The following is a 15,857-nucleotide window of genomic DNA, read 5'->3' as shown; positions in this document are numbered from 1 at the left end:
CACCAGCACAGCAAGCAAATCCATTTTGCATTTTCTTTTTATTTGTTAAATTGCTAAAAATCCATCCGATAGTGGGATAACAATAAGAATGGAAAAAAGGGTAAAGAACTTGACACAGGTCTTTTTAAATGTTTTTTTTTAATATCAAGGACATCAACTTTTCCATTCCTTACTTGAATGAATCTAATTTGACAGGTGAGTGGGATTCAGGTCACACACCTGACTCATGTTTCTTGATGAGGGGAAGACACCTTGCACTTAGCCCCAGCTTGTGGGAGGCCTGCTCAGCATGATGCATATGGATCCTGCTTGGCACATGGGGGGACAAGGAACTGCCGAGGCAGTGGAGATCCACATTTCTGCTAGAAAAGGAAAATGGTCCTGCAAGGCTGAAGAATCGGGGTGGGGGAAAATAGGTGCAACCAACATGGACTATGCCTTTTATAGCCTCGAGTGAATGAGGTGGAGGGTGCAGCGGGCTGTGGACATCCTTCTCCCACCTCCCTACAGGCAGACATCAAATTAAGTGGCAGCAGCACAAAGAACAACTGATATGTCCAGAAGTCACACACACTGAACAGAAAGGAATTCACTTTGTGATGCATTCCTTGAACCGGTGGCCTTAGGAGCGTGACATGCAGCGGGCGCTCTTGGGCCGGGTCCGGTCTTCTGCAGAGCACATCTCAGGTGCAGGTGTGGATGGGAACCCGTTGATGCAGGCCCGGCAATGCCGCACTCACTAGAAATGGTTGTCCCACGCCTTCCCCCCAGCACATCACACTGGCACATTTTCCCATGGAAGGGCAAGAAGTTTTGAGGGAGGGCAAGGAAGAGACCCCAAACTTAAAATGTTGCTTAGAAGGCATTGCTGGATTATTGCAGTGATAGGAACCCTCAAAATGCTCCTGGAACCTGCAGGAATCACAAGCATCAGTCCAGAAAGCTCAGCGAAGCTTTTTGCATCTACAACACTGCGGAATAATTTGGCAAGAGCTCCTTTAGTTTGGGTTGAGTGTGGGGGAGAAAGGAAGGGGGCACACCCCACTTTTGCTAAAAGACAGTAAGGCTTTAAGAAGCAAGAATGTCCACAGTGCAAAGTGGCAGCATTCAAACAGGTTGCTCGCATAAGGTGGAGACAGACTGAAGCCCCTTCCCACTCATGTCAGCCAAGCCAGTTTTCTTGTTCTTTGGACAGGGGTCTGCTGTCCTTTTGCAGCCTCTGCAGCTCCAAGGCCAAATGCCTACTGAGGAACGGCCTGCCCCAAAAAGGAGAAGCCACCCTTCGAAGGTCCACACTGCTTTCTTGGCCGCCCATTAGCAAAGACAGGTGGCCCCACATTGCTAAGCAAAGAAGGGCTGGCGGTGGAGAGACGGCAGGGTGGAATTTCAATTTTTCTGGTAAACAAGCTTTTGCTCCAGTGAGGGAAATGGAGGAAAACAGGTTCAGGGTCCAGGATGACTAAGTGGTCAGAGGTGAAGAGTTTGGTTATGCTTAGAAAGATGCCTTACAGCCAACGCTGAGTGGCGGCAGCCCCTCCCAGGGTTGGAAAAAGGTGCGTACCCATGACTGAATAAGAGACCTTCTGCATGCATGCAAAGCAGCAGCTCTGGCACAGATCTTTTTAGTGTTCGTAGTTCTGAATAGGGAGCTAAAGTAAATAAGACTGCAGAAACGGCCTCCCACTTCGTGAGACCCTGGGTTCACTTAAAATACTGTCCACTCATACCAGCACTGCTGCTCCAAGATCGAGGCAGGAGTTTTTCCATCCTTACCTAAAAATGCTGCCAGGAAATCAGGCTTGGGGCCTCCATTGTGCAAAGTGGGGGCTCTACCACTAAGCTTGGGGGGGCCTGCTGGATGTTTGTTGTGAAGAATTAGTGTAAAATTGTAAGAGAAGCCACCCTCCAGCATTGCGAACAACCAAAGCAGAGAGTGAGCCAGTGGGGGAAAAGGATGCCCAGAATCCATTCACATGTATAAGACACAGGTTAGCATTCAGAGCAGGACAAGCCAGTTTAAGCCACTTGCGTGTAGTTTGAACAGGGCTAATTGAAGGAGGAAGGTGGTCACAGTTGCAAAGGGTTTTCCTTCCCAACAGCAACCCAGCTTGACTTCCAAGAAAGCCTGCTGTAAAACCAGACACCCACAAATGTTTGTCCTCTTCTTCTGGGACCTGCACATGTATTCCTCGTGTTGGGGGTTGCCTGAGGTGACTAAGAACAGCCCAGCAAGCTGCACTTCCACCGCATCCCTCCTGCAGGGGGTTGCGAAGGCTGGAGACTAACAGGCTGGCCCATGCCTCTTGCCCACAAGCTGAGCAGCAGGAGCCCTCCAGTCCCCAACTGACTGCTAAACACGCAATCGGCGCAGGCTGCAGCTGCTTCCCCCTCAGCAGCAGCAGGAGATTGCTGTGTGGGGGGCGGACTGACAAAACAGAAACGTGCCCCCCCCCCTCCAGTCAACAGACACCAGCAAGACGAAAGGAGAGGTAGGAACTACTGAGGAAAGTCACTATTCCCAGGCAAGGAATCGGGGCAACAGGACCACCTCAGGCTGCAGCACTGAGCCTTTTGCTTATAGGCGGTGGAGTTATCAGGGAGCCACTGGAAACCCGCTCTTAAGCACTGGCCTTTTCAGGATAGAACCCCTCCCATTGATAAGAGTCACTCAAGACTTGCTTGTGAAGGAACTCTGCCCACTTGAATGGCACCCAAGTCCCGGCTTGGAGGAGCAGCCCTGCCTTTGGTCCCGGCACCCCCAGAGGACCACAGGGGCTCTGAAAGGCAGACATTGCCTGTGGCAGGGCACACCATGCGCAGGGTCCACTTTGCCAGGGCTGGTCTGGTGCACAACAGATTTGCTCAGGATGCCCCCAGGCACGGTCAGAGCCTGTTGCCGTAGTCAGATTGCCCTACCCCACCAGCAGGGGCTGGGCCGCGGCAGTCCTTGTCTCTTGAGCAGTGGTGAGAGCAGGGCCAGGCATCCCACAGCAGAGCTGGCCCCGCCCTCTACTCAGGGGGGCCTCGGCCACAGACAACCCGCCCCCACGTGAGAAGCGCCACCGGGGTCCTCAGGAGGCCGTTAAGCAGCCAAGCCTTCAAGGGGCCAGCTATGCCGCCCCACCCTCTCCGTGCAGGCAGTTTGAGCACTGGGGCCAAGACCATGCTGGGAATGGGAGGGAGGGACGCATTGGCGGCGTTTGCTTAGATCTTTTTATTGGTGGGTGCAACCCCAGATTCACAGCCGGCTTAACAGAACTACAGAAAGGCCTGGTAGGTACGATGGAAGCCAAAAGGCCAGATGGGATGGGGGGCAGAGGAGGGGCCGCCAGTGCGCCCACATTATCTCTTGGCTCGCACGAAGTACAAGGCATTTGTTTTGGGATAGTATTTGACATTCTGCTTCTTGTCCATCAGGCCACCGAAGATGATCACCTCGCCCCGGCCTTGCACCACGGTGTGCAGGCTGGTCTCGGGTGGCCCCACCACGGAGCTGCTGCGAAAGACCTTCCACTGGACCCGCCCATGCTCCTTGAGGCCCTTCACGTCCAGCACATACATCTGCATGGGCTTGCAGTTCATGCTCTGATACAAGGGCTTGCCCACGTTCAGCGATTGTGGTGGGGGATGGCCCAGCCGCCGAGCGATGGGGGGCAAGGTGTGTCCGTCCCCTTGGGCAGAGCTGGGCCGAGGGGGCGTGGTGGGTGCCGTGACAGGCTCAGGGGGGTTGCTGGCGCTGCTGCTGCTCTGGCTGCCCGGGGACCCTGGCAAGGACCCCGCGGGAGGGCTGAGCACCGCCAGAGCGTGGGGTGCTTTGGAAGAGAGGGCTTTCACGGCCTCCAGGCTGCGCCGCAGGGCACTGGGGGAGACGGCACCCACCAGGGAGCCAGCCATGCGGGGGGGAGTATGGACGCCGTTCATCTGCTCAGCAGGGTTCCTGAGGCTGAGGGTCCTGCCTTCTACCCCGTCCGGCTGGCAAGGGAGGGGCAAGGGTGGGGGCTTGGGCTCCCAGGCCAGGTCCACGGCTGCCAGCCGCAGGTCCTTCTGATCCGGGAGCGAGCCCCGCCGCGGGGCCAGGGAGATGCCCACCTTCAGGTCGTAGCCTTCAGCAGTGGTTGGCGTGCCAGGAGAGAGGGCCTGGAGTGGACTGTCCAGAGAGGCCCCGCCAAGAGCCGTGGCACCTGGTGATAAGCCCCCGCTGCTGCTGCTCAGCACCGGAGACGTGTCCTCTCGGGCCGGGGAAAGGCTCCCTTCTCGGGACCCCGAGGGTGTCTGCCTCTGTGCCCGAGGCCTGAGGGTGCCCCAGCGGCCATTCACACAGGGCGCCTCATCTGCAGTCCGAACGGGGGACTGGGAGCGGTATTCCCGTGTCTCAGGAACAAGGGCAGGAGGCGTGGCACTGATGGGCGATGGGCGAGAGTTCAAGCTGGGGCTGAGAGGTGCTCGCCCACTGGGGGCTTGGCTGAAGACCACCACGCACTGGCCCACCTGCAAGAGAAGACATAATCCTCTGTCACAACCCTGCAGTCTCTGCCAGCCAAGCCTGGGAGAAGCACGGCGCCAGGTGTGTTTCAGGAGGCAGGCTGACTTGAACCCATTTCATCCGCGCATCACTGGGGTGCATGGAAGGAGGCATCCCAAACGGCCCACGAGAGGGCGGGCGTGGCACTGTCTGATGCAACACCAACCCATGCCTGCTCAGCTGCGGAACAAGCCTACCGGTGGACCAGCACCGAACCCTGCTCTTGCCTCCCTTATGTGGAAACTCCCCTTTCCCCGGCTTTGCTTAAGGATAAGTCAGGCTTTGCCACAGGAAGACAAGAGGGAACATGTGCTTGGCAGAGCAGGGTCTCAGAGAACTGCAGCATCCTGCCCCCATCTCCTCACCCTGCAAGCCGGGTGGCACCAGAGCTCTGGGGCGCCCTGGTCTTCATTCTCCACCTTCAGGGGCTGCCACGTCCAAGGAGAACTGGGATTCATGTGCAGTAGCCAGGCATCCTTGAAGAGCTGCAAGGGAGGATATTGAGATGGGAGGCCCACGATGAGCCCCCGGCCAGGAGGGGGCTGTAGAGGGCAGGTGCCTCTTCCCAAGCAGAATCTCCAAATGTGTTTGCTGGGCGCCTGAAGGGAACAATGCTTTGCACCTGCAGGTTTTTGCTGCCTGTTCGGCCCCCTGGGATATCACCAGTAAAGAGGACGGGGGACAAGCCACACTGCTGAGGCTTCTTAGGAACCTTAAAGGGATGTTGGAGTGTGTGGTAGGAAGGAAACCTTCATCTGGCTCTTGGAGGGGGCAGGGAGAGCCATGTGCTAAACCTCCCCTTCTTCAGCGGGGAAGGGGGAGGGAGAAGCGTTAGTGTGCCCAGCTCTGTGCTTTCTCAAGCAGAAGACCCTTAGGAGGCCATGGAGCATGAAGGAAGGTAGAGCATCTTTGGTCACACAACCCACTGGCCCTCGTGGGTTTGTTTCTGTGAGAAACCATGGAAGGCGAAGGCTGGAGGAGCCCCTCTTCGAGCAGGAGGAGAAAGATGTCCCTGCCCAAGGAAACCGCGCCCAGGGAAAAATGGCGCAGTCGTTAGCATTTTCACAGGGGTCCATCCACAGTGGAAGCAAAGGGTGCCAACGCAGGGGCTTAAAAGGGGGAGAGAAGGGAGATGTCCACAGCAGCCCCTGCTCTGCCTACTCACCGCATTTGGGCCCCCGCAGCCCCCGAGGACCAGAATGGTTTCATTGTCTATGACAATCTGAAGGACAGGGAGAGAAACAGCTGAGGTAGTGGGAGCACACAGCATGCCAGCTAGTTCCTGCAGTCTCACAGGGGTCTCCAGCACCACCTTCTCTGTTGCTGCAGGGGCACTGGAGGAGGCCCTGCCTGGCATGTGAAAGACCCAGGTTCAGTTTCTGACATCTTCAGTCAAAGAGAATAGGTCTGGACACTGCTCAGCAGGCAGAATTAAGTGCCGCAGCCTGTGAAAGGTGGCATTGTTGAACTGCAAACCACCAATCAGCTACTTCCAAAAGCCAAACCTTCAAGGACTTTTCAAAACAGGAGTCTCCTCCAGCAACCTGCTCCACTCTCGGGCCCTTCAGCCTGTGCCAGCAGTGGGTCCCCAAGATCTCCCCTGGCCTTGGGAGCTCCACATACAGCCTGTTGCTGAAGGTTCCAGGCAAGAGCCCTGCCTGAGCTGCCAGAGCCTTTGCCATAGTCAGGGGAGACCCGACAGGGCTGTGGCTCTGTCTCTGGCCATTGCTGATCCTTAGCCCAGTGACTGGACCTTGCTTGGGCTTTCTGCACGACCAGCTGACACTCCCTGGAGACCTGGAGGGAGCTCTCATGGTGCGAACAGAAGGTGACATTGCTTCGAGTTCTCACCACTGGCAAGGTGGAGGAGGAGGAGGAGGAGGAGGAGGATACCTGTGACTGGCCTCCACGTGGATGAGGGCTTGGTCCAGAGATGCTTGGCTTGCTCCAGGCCCAGTGCTCGAGATCTAGCACCCAGACATCATTGCTCCTGAAAGGAAAGAGCAGCAACAAGGAGCCTCCGTCAGGCCTTCTGGGGCCTGAAGATGTGAGAAAGCTGAGCACATACACACGGACAATGGACTCACATTTGCCGCGAACCAAGGGAGCCCCCAAAGACAATCATTTTGTCCTGGATCACACAGGAGGAATGGCCTGCCATTGGAGGAGGGCCATGGGTTGTCACCACACAGTTCCACCTGACGGGAGGAAGAGGAAGAGAGGATGAGATAAGCCCAACATGTGTTTTCCATTTCCTCAGCAGAAAAAGGAGGAGCACCTTACCAATTCTTGGAGGGTGAGTAGGTGTGTATTTCATCAAAGAACCTTTCTGGCTGGTGCAGGGGATATGGACTGGGCCGTGTCCAGCCACCAAAGAGTACCAGCAAGTCCTTGTAGACCACCAGAGTGGCTCCTGCCTTTGGTGAAGGATAAGAGCCTGCATGGGGATGGGGAAGAACCAGGAGTTACTGCCTCGCCTTCTAACACGTGACTGGTTGCCTTGAAACTTTGGCTCCTAGGCCCAGGCCCCCAGGCTGCCCCCTTTTCCTGACTTGCAGTCACCTGCATTTGTCATAGTGCCTGGATCTGGCCACCGATGGATGCTACAAACAGGAGTCTAGTGCAGCCGCACATTTCTCAAAGGGACAGGGACTGCAGCTGGTCCTCAGAGTATTGAAAGAGCCACAGGGGATTGGGAGAGTCTCGAGGCTGCCCTCCGACAGCTGAGCTTCCACCTCCTGGAGACTACAATTGCGCAAACTGAGGCTCTAGGGTGGAGCAGGGAGGGGGCCTCCTGTGTCCCCAGCAGGCATGTCCCTGGCTTTTCCAACCCTGCCATCATCAAGAGGTGAGTGACCACCTTGGGATCCTGCCTTTGTGGGGAACGCAAGGAAGGAAAGCTGAGGGTCTTTTATGAATTGGGATACCAGAACTAGGGGAACGGCTACTGAACTCCAAAGGGATTCTCAGAGGAGGCTTTTGGCAGCAGCCTGCCCTCTGCTTCCTACTTGGGAAGACAGCTCTGGAAACCCTGCCTTGTGAGGATGGCTGGACTCCCAAAAAGGAGCGGGGGACTCTCTGATGTGCCTTTAGGCACGGCTGCCAGCACGGCCACCCCATATTCTTCCCCCATAACCCTGGGTGGGGTGGCTGGCTGCGACAGTGTTCTGGAGACCCCAGCAGTGGGGACTGGGCATCCACAGAAGCAAGGCTGTTGCTCTGGGCTGCACTGTTGAGAGCTGGCCAGAACCAGATCTTAAGGGCAGAGGGCAAGGAGGCCAGCCTCAGGGAGGGGACGGAGAACCTGGCACCTTGCCAAAGCAACATTTCCCACTGAGTGGCTGGGAAGGACCCAGGACCATGGCCAGACAGAGCATGCTAGTCTCAGGTGTCGAGTCTAAGAAGGGCTATTACTTAGGCACAAGTATTTATAAACTGCTCTCATCCACAGATTTCAAAGTGGCACACACAAATTATAGGAAATATATACAAACTAAACTCTCTTTCACAAGAAGTCACATACAGGTTCTCTCACTGTGAAAGCAAAGTGGAAGAGGGAGAACTATTTCACTCCCCTCTCCAGCACCAGGAGGGCAGCAAAGGTAGCTGCATTTGGGGGCTGGTGGGGCTGCTTGGGAACATGACTCCACCAGGGCCAGGCTAAAACCACCAGGAGCCTCCAATACCAAAATTGGCCATAGGGCAATCAGCGGCTTTAGCCTGCAACACTCCTGGGCCCAGACTTTGCAAAAATAGGTACCTAAAGTTAGACCCCTGAAGCTAGCTCCATGGGGCCCCTGTGTAAGCTGCCCGAGACAGTCCCAAGAGAGAGTCATGGAATTCCATAGGAAGCAAGGCAGAGCAGGCCTTGGACAGAAATAGCCAGCCCTGGCAGAAACTTTTCTGTCCAGTGCTTGGGATGTGTGTATGTAGGGAGGGGGGTTGGAATGTGGAGCTCAAGACTCCATAAGGAACATCTTCTCTTCAACCAGGGAGCATCTGTCTTCCTGTGTACGCAGAAAATAATGCAAAAGGACTAAGAACTGTGTGTGGTGAGCCAAGGCTGATGCAGCCCACTACAGTTCCACCGGACCTTGCAGGTATACATTTATCCCCATTTTTTGGAAATGCAACTCTTCTGCAATGTTGCCAGTGCTGCTGAAGTCTATTATGGCAGCCTGTACCGTGTGAGCATCACTCCATTTTCTGATGGTCTCTCTGCAGAGAGACCAATATGTCTTATCAACCTCCTATTCATGTGTGGAATGGGCTCATCACCTTGTTAAAAAAAATCCATGCTTCCCTTCTGTTTGCAGCTGCCCATATAAGATAATTATTCCTTTTGTGCAGCAGCAATGCAACCATTTGGAGCAGAAACAGTAGAAATCCTATAATTTCCTGCCAGGCTGACAGACAAGTATTTTGCTAATCCAGTGATGCAACTGCAGACTCCTGGCACTGTTGGTGGCACAGAGTGAGGGTGATTTCCTCTGCCCCATACAAAGCTGCCTCTTTTGCCAAACAGGAAAGGACACCGGTGGCCACAGAAAATGTGGTGCTCCAGGAGTAGCCACCTCGACTACGCAGCCAAGAGCCCGAGCGCGGCTGTGCATTCCACACCCACGCAGGGGAGCCTGCAGGAATGAAGTGGCAGCCACTGCAGGGAAAGGACTGTCACCTGCTTCCACCTTTATCCCCACCTGTGCTCCAGCCTGTGGGGGTCTTCCCGGGGCAGCTGTGGAACTGGCTAGTGAGGATATGAGCGGAGCCTGCTTGTGCTGGGGGGTCAGACCAGATGGGCCAAGAGTCCCTTCCGACTTGCTGTGTTTCTATGCTTAATGCAACAAGCTTCTTGGACGTACTGTGCACAAGCCTCCCGCAACAGGTTGCGGGTGCTGTCCGGAGTGTAGCCCAAGCCATGTGGAGTTCACCAGGTTGGGGAAGGCTACTGTACAGGACCGGTTCTAGTACAAGTACATCTCCGCTTGGCCTTCACAGGTCTCAGGACACCACTCAGCAGCCATGGCTGCTTTGCGATTATGCTGAGCTCTCTCAAGAATGAGGTTACTGCAACATATGTTCTATTTTCTGGGCACGTTTCCAGCAATAGTTACTCCAGCTGCTCAACCAGTCCGTAAGGGAACTTGGTGAATGTATGCAGTGGTGGCCCTTGCTGGATTGCACTCCCTGCCCAGAGGTTGCGGCTGCAGCTGGACCTGGAGCACGTGCTTCCTACTGCTGGCAGAACCACGTCCCCAGAGAAAATGCCCAGCAGGGCTCAGCTCCATCAGAAGCTCCATCCTGCCATCTTAACATCAGGCAGCATATGGAAGAAAAATATCAGCCCATATGCATTATTGTAAGATCTTTAAAGATGGATGTTACTGTGGGAGTTGGACCATACTGTAAAACACATTCGTGGAGTTTCCGTATCAGACATGAGGAGGAGGTGGCGGCTGCGTGTGCCAGCAGGAAGATGCAGGGCAAAGGGAAGGCCGGGATGAGACTCTTTTGTGCTGATGGGAGAACCACTTCATCACCCCAAAGCTTGGCCTTGTATTTAAAAGGCTCCTCCTAATTTCCAGCAATTATTTTTTTGCAACATTAAAAAGAAATGAGCTGGGATTCAAATGACAAAAGCCATTCATTCCCCACCACCACCCAGGAGAATTATTCTTGTTGAGGAAATCAACTCCTGGCCTCGCCTCCGTTCCAGAAATGGGCTTGATGGTTGCAAGAACACTGCAGTTTTCTCCCTAACTGCTTGGGGGAGACCTGCAGAGGTGCGTTATGTCAGTTCTTCCAAATACCCAAACCAGGAACATCCAAAATGATCAAGAGTGCACGGCCCTGGGAAGAGGCTCACTCTGTGGCAAGAATTAGCCAGCGGGCCCCGCTGACCTCACACAGGGCAGCCAAAGGGGGCAGCCTGGCAGCTGCTCCGGCCACAAGAGCTGTGGAGAGGGCAAGATGTGCCCGAGCAACCACCGAGAGAGACTGCTGCAACAATGCCCGTGGGGGCCTCCTTCTCCATGTCTGCATTCTGAGAGCACTGGAGAAACAGGCTTCTCTCACCCTCCTTTTCTTTGTCAGGAGAGAAGTTCAGAGTGAAGGAGGGCTGCCAAGAGAGTGAAACATTTCCTGGGCTCTTAATAGCTCGCCAACAGCAGTTATGGGCAGAATCCTATGCACGTTTAGACTAAAAAAAAGTAATTTCTAGTGTGCCCCAACTAGCTATGCAAGAACTTTTCTGTTGAAACATGCATAGGATTGTGCTTGAAATCACAAAATGTAACACAAAGTTGGAGGGAGGGGGGCCGATGGCCTAGACTCATGATTACAAAACAAACTAAAAACTAGGTGTGGAGGAGAGACAAACAGGAAGATCTATGGTTTTTGAAGAGAGGTTTAAGTTACAAGGAGGAGGGGAGAGGGAGACAAGAGACGCACATTACCCTGAGAAGATAATGGGAAAGGGTGCAATGGACACACGGAGCTTTTGAATAAAACACGTAGCACATTGAGATGACTCACTGTTAGTCGCAAGAAGGTAAAACAGAATCAATAAACTACAAGATTAAAAGGGGCTTTCGAGAGCAATGTGCTAGACAGCTGATTCCAAAGTGGGGAAAGGAGCAAGACCCTCTGGGGTCCACAGAAGTGCCTCGATTTGTGATCTTGCAGTGCGGCCTGTTCTTTGTGGACGAGCCTGGGAAGCGCCTTTGAGGCTGGTCCAGGCTGAGCACTGCTGCACCGCATGGCCTGGCAGTCGACTGGATCATCCCCCATCCCCAGCAGGCAGTGAGCCTCTTGCTGCTCCTGCCCCAGTTCTGACGCTCCCTGCTGGCCGCTGCCCCTCACCTGATGCCAACGGCCGGATCCACTCCTTGCTGTTCAGGTCAAGCCTCCAGAGGTCATTGAAAGCAGCATTGCAACTGCTCTGTGTGCAGCCTCCGAAGACGTACATGGACTGGTTGGCATCATAGTAACACGCACCTGGAGAGGGGCAGACAAACGACACACGGAGCCTCGGTGTTGTGATGGCGGTAGCCCAGTCTTGAGTAAGGGCCGGCACCACAGCCAGCTGGGCCAAAAGCCATCCTGAAAGAAAAGGGAGCTGCGCCCAACCCTGCCTCGTGAAGCCCCCAGAAACGGCAGAAGGGTACCACTGGACGAGGGCCAAGCTGGGCCCAGCACTCCCGTTCCAGCCATGGCCAGCTGGGTGCCCCAGCATCAACACTCCCACCAAGGACTCGCCCGCTTGCTATTTTTTTCCACCTCAGACTGCCTCCTGAGGAGGCGGCTCTGCACAGCCACCAGGGCAATTAGCCGTCCACAGACTGCTCCTCTGTACCCGTTCACAGCAGCTGCAGGAAGTCAGCAGAGCCTGTTTGACCCCAGAAAGCCGTTGGTAGCTTTGGAAGACATGCGGTGAGTGAGAAGACTCCTTGCCTCACAGCAGCCTTGCCATCCACAGAAAGGGAGACCAAGGGACCCTACAACTGGACAACACCCTTTCCAGGATGCAACCCTCCCACTGTCCACAATTAAATGGAGCACTCCCCAGGGAAGGGAAGAACCTCAAATTCTGGGCTTGGATCCACTGCAAAGCCTCTTCTTGCATCTTGCAGAGCTGGTGCTGCAGGAGCCATGACTGCAGCCTCCTACTGGGCATCCCGGTGCCCAGAGCAGCAGCACCTGGGTGGGCTGGCACCCGAAGCAATCCCTCTTCAGCTGCCAGTCGCAACTCTGAAGCCACCCACGCCCCTCTGCTCCCTCGATGACGCAGCAGCTGCCCACCCCAGGGGAAGGGACACCTCACGCTTCCCACCACCACTCTCTTCGGGCTCTTTTTAAAAGCAAAGCAGGGGATGCTGAAGCCCCGAGGGTGGCTCCACCTCCAGCCTTCTAGGAAGTGTAATGTTTAGACCTCCCCTCAAACACAGAGCACTTTCCCTGCCAGGTTCTTACTGTGCGAGAACCGTTGGGTGATGGGGGTCCCTGGGTAGGGATACGTGCGGCTCTCCCACTGAATGTTCCCTTCTTGGACTGCCTTGATGAAGCCATGATAGCACTGGTGAGCCACACCTGGAAAAGGAGGAGATGACTGAGGCTTTATGGGAGGAAGCAACCAGTTATACTAGTTGAGGTGGGGGAAACCCCAGTTTGGCATTGTCCAGGAAGCTACACCCCTTTGCCCATTCCTTTTGAAAGGAGGTGGCATAGCTTAGCAAGCCCAACATAGGACATGTTTCTAGAAGTGCAGACCAGCTGTTAACAGCTGACAGCCTCACAGAGGGAGGGACCTGCCCTCTGCAGAGCCTCTGCTGCACCTGGGAAATGTCACTGGAGGGCCCAAGTAGGCAGGAAGCCCCTGGGGTGTCCTGGCAGCCACAGCTGCAGAAGCCACATGGCAAAACCCTGTGTCGGCCTCAGGATGGGGGTCTCGGCTTCCATCTGGCCTCCTCTGTCACTTTGGGGTTGGGTTTTGGCTCTGAGCAGCAAGCGGCTTCAGCAGAACCATGTCCTACACTGAACACTAAGGGAACAGAAGCAGAGTGGTGGTACTGATAGTAAAACAAATTTAAGAATGTTCTAAACCATTTTGAGAACTTGATGGTTCAAAAACAAGATAAGCAAGCTTCTTGTGTGCCTGCAGTTTTAGTTTCTCTGGGGTAAATCTGTTCCTCCACACTTGTATGCACTCGCTCTCTCTCTCTCTCTCTCACACACACACACACAGACACCTCTTTCAAGGCACAACATTGTGCTCTCTCCCCTTCTTAAAAGCTAAAAGGAATGTATTACAGAACCACAGTTAACAATTGGAGTAATACAAGTTGTGCCATAGCAAAGGAGAGGAGACTAATTTCCCATGACCATGCCCAGAGTATGGTCTGAAGGCACATAAGGCATCCACCATGCTGCATCTATGCAGGTCTGAGTCTGGCCTGAGTCTGGTGAGTTCCACAGTGGGAGAAAGGTGGGATATAAATACAGTACATAAACTATTTGAACTGAGATAATACCACCTTGTGCCCCAGAGGCCTGCCTGAAAGGAGCATCCTTGCTGAACCCTTCCCAGCAGGCCCCACTGGCCCAGGTTCACAGGGGGAAGGGTGTGGGGGCCGGCAGAACACCTCCCTTTTTCCACCCATCAACTAACCAGGATTCTGCTTCTGATATTCTCCAAAGAAAAGCAAATATCTTTGCCTTAAGAACTAGGAACTTAAGAAATCTGAGATTTGCTGAACCATGATCTATGCAATGTTAAGTTTTCCCAATACACAATTGGGAATACACAAAGCCTCCACTCCTTCCTGCTGAACACCCCCAGGTTCCCATGGTTGGGCTTAGCATACAGGAGGCAAAAAACTCCCATGCGCACCTTTGATGAGTCGATACCATTGTTTGCAAACGAGGGCGGCAGTTTTGTGCTCCTGATATGGTGAGAGGAAGGACAAGATATACTCCAGCACCTCTTCTGGCAGCTCCTGCATGGACCGGTGGTGCTGTGTCTCCTCCTCTTCTGCTCGAGGTCTCGCACGAGGCTCCTCATCCTGCTCCATGTTCCCCCCTTCCGCTGCCACATCCTCGGAGTCCACAGCCATGAAGCTGTCATCGTCACTGTCGGAGGAGTTAGCCATGGCATGCCACTTTGCTGCTGCAGAAGGAAGTGGGAGGAAGCTCTGGGCAATCACAGATCACGCGCTCTCCAAAGGAGCAGCAGAGGCCAAGTTCTGGGCAGGCGATGGGGTCAAGGCACAGCCATTCTGGCGTCCCCACCACTGCCTTTTGGCTTCCCAGAAGAGGGTGGGTGGGAAGGGAAGGAGACACACCAGCCCACCCTGCTCCACTGACAGACACCCTTGTACTTTGTTCTAAAGGGCCACCACACCCCAGCTGCTTTGGAGAAATTCTGGAGGGAGCATGGCAGCGGCTTCATTGATACCCCCACCACAGCTTACACACTGATACGAACTCCTCATCCTTTCTGGGGGCAGCAGAGAGTGGAATGGAAGCTCTGCCTAAAATCGCCTTGTCTTTTGCCTGGACCCTGGGCTGATGACCCTGAAGCGCTCCTGACCTGCCCCAAGCCAACACAGAGGCTCCAGCCTGAACGCGTCCATCCTTACCCCAGAGAAGACTCACAGGACACTTTGCTGACCGAGCCAGTGCAGTGCCCATAGCAGCCCCATCACTCTACAAGGAGATGGCTATGCCTGAGCCTTCCCCAATGGGGGGACGGACACCAGGGAACCAGTTCCCCCTTCTCTCCCGATCCCCATGAACTTGCACAGAAGAGTAAGGCCTTTCCAAGAGTGAGTGAAGTCCTCCCTTGGTATGTTTATACTGGAGTCTTTGAGACCAGGTGCCCAACAGCTGCACTTGGGATGGTGGCTGGAGGAAGGGATGTCTTGGTTACACAGGACAGCTGATCCCACCTCATCTTTCCAGTGTCCCCTGGGGCAGCTATGCTCCAGTGCAGGGACTGACAGGAAGCCCCAGAAGAACTGTGCCTTTTTAAAGGAAGGCAGTGGTTGGAGTCTATTACCAACCACCCAGTCAAGGAGAAGGCAAGGATGAAAGTATTAAAAAGCAAATTGCCAGTGTTCCTAGGAAGCAGGATGTTATCATTATGGGGAACTTCAGTTTCCTCGCTATCTGTTGGGAGACAAATTCTGCCAAACATGGTCCCTTCAGGTGATTTCTTAACATGTGTTGCTGATAACTTCCTTCAGCAGAAAGTGGAGGAAGGGGCAAGAGGAACAGCTATCCTTGACTTAATACTGACCAACAGGGAAGGCCTAGTGGACAAAGTGCCTGCTCCGGGAACTCTGGGAAGAAGTGACCGTGCCATTCTTGAATTCTTGATTCTGAAGGAAACACAAGCCAAATGTAGCCAAACCCTGGATTTTAGGAAATCCGATTTTAATAATTGGAAGGAAGGCCAGGCTACAAAGGAAGAATACAGGCAGGTAGCACGAAACAAAACGGCCTTCTTCAGACATGTCCAAAGAAAATGTCAGAGGAAAGAAATGGGGGTTCAACTACTCAGGATCCACCTGGATGACAAAAAGGCAACAGATGACAAAGAAAGGGGAGAAGTGCTCAATTCCTACTGTGGCTCAGTCTTCTCCCAAAAGAAGATCGATGACCTTCGTCGATGGACGCTCATGATTGAGAGGCAAATGGTCCAGGATCATCCAGTTGGGATGAGTTCAACTCTCCAGGGCTGGCTGAGCTGGTGGAAGAACTCCCAGAACCACTGCTTATTCTCTTTGAGAAATCATGGAGGACAGAAGTGGCAGATGACTGGAGAAGGGCTCATGTC

The 15,857-nt window shown here is 54.2% G+C and overlaps 1 protein-coding gene across 5 annotated transcripts in view; it reads right to left on the bottom strand.

The window, feature by feature from the left end:
* Window positions 1-3,195: 3,195 nt before the first annotated feature.
* FBXO42 (F-box protein 42) overlaps window positions 3,196-15,857 on the bottom strand; it is a 20,543-nt gene continuing 7,881 nt past the window's right edge. Inside the window, exons 1-11 of one of the 5 annotated variants that reach the window (XM_044421198.1) lie at window positions 15,646-15,815; window positions 15,318-15,399; window positions 13,911-14,186; window positions 12,494-12,610; window positions 11,384-11,518; window positions 6,806-6,959; window positions 6,610-6,720; window positions 6,416-6,512; window positions 5,688-5,744; window positions 4,888-5,007; window positions 3,196-4,488 (exon numbers count right to left, since the gene is read on the bottom strand). In XM_044421198.1, the coding sequence (XP_044277133.1) occupies window positions 3,343-4,488; window positions 4,888-5,007; window positions 5,688-5,744; window positions 6,416-6,512; window positions 6,610-6,720; window positions 6,806-6,959; window positions 11,384-11,518; window positions 12,494-12,610; window positions 13,911-14,169 (2,196 nt within the window). In that variant the 5' untranslated portion in view covers window positions 14,170-14,186; window positions 15,318-15,399; window positions 15,646-15,815 and the 3' untranslated portion in view covers window positions 3,196-3,342. Of the gene's footprint in view, window positions 4,489-4,887; window positions 5,008-5,687; window positions 5,745-6,415; window positions 6,513-6,609; window positions 6,721-6,805; window positions 6,960-11,383; window positions 11,519-12,493; window positions 12,611-13,910; window positions 14,187-15,317; window positions 15,430-15,645; window positions 15,816-15,857 lie in introns of those variants that run through there. The other 4 variants (XM_044421200.1, XM_044421199.1, XM_044421196.1 and 1 more) reach the window with 4 other exon arrangements.

The sequence above is a fragment of the Varanus komodoensis genome, unplaced genomic scaffold (assembly GCF_004798865.1).
Source record: "Varanus komodoensis strain SLA01 unplaced genomic scaffold, ASM479886v1 scaffold116, whole genome shotgun sequence".
NCBI classification, from domain to species: Eukaryota; Metazoa; Chordata; class Lepidosauria; order Squamata; family Varanidae; genus Varanus; species Varanus komodoensis.
Note: the sequence above shows the minus strand (reverse complement) of the source record. Positions and strands in the feature narration are given on the sequence as shown.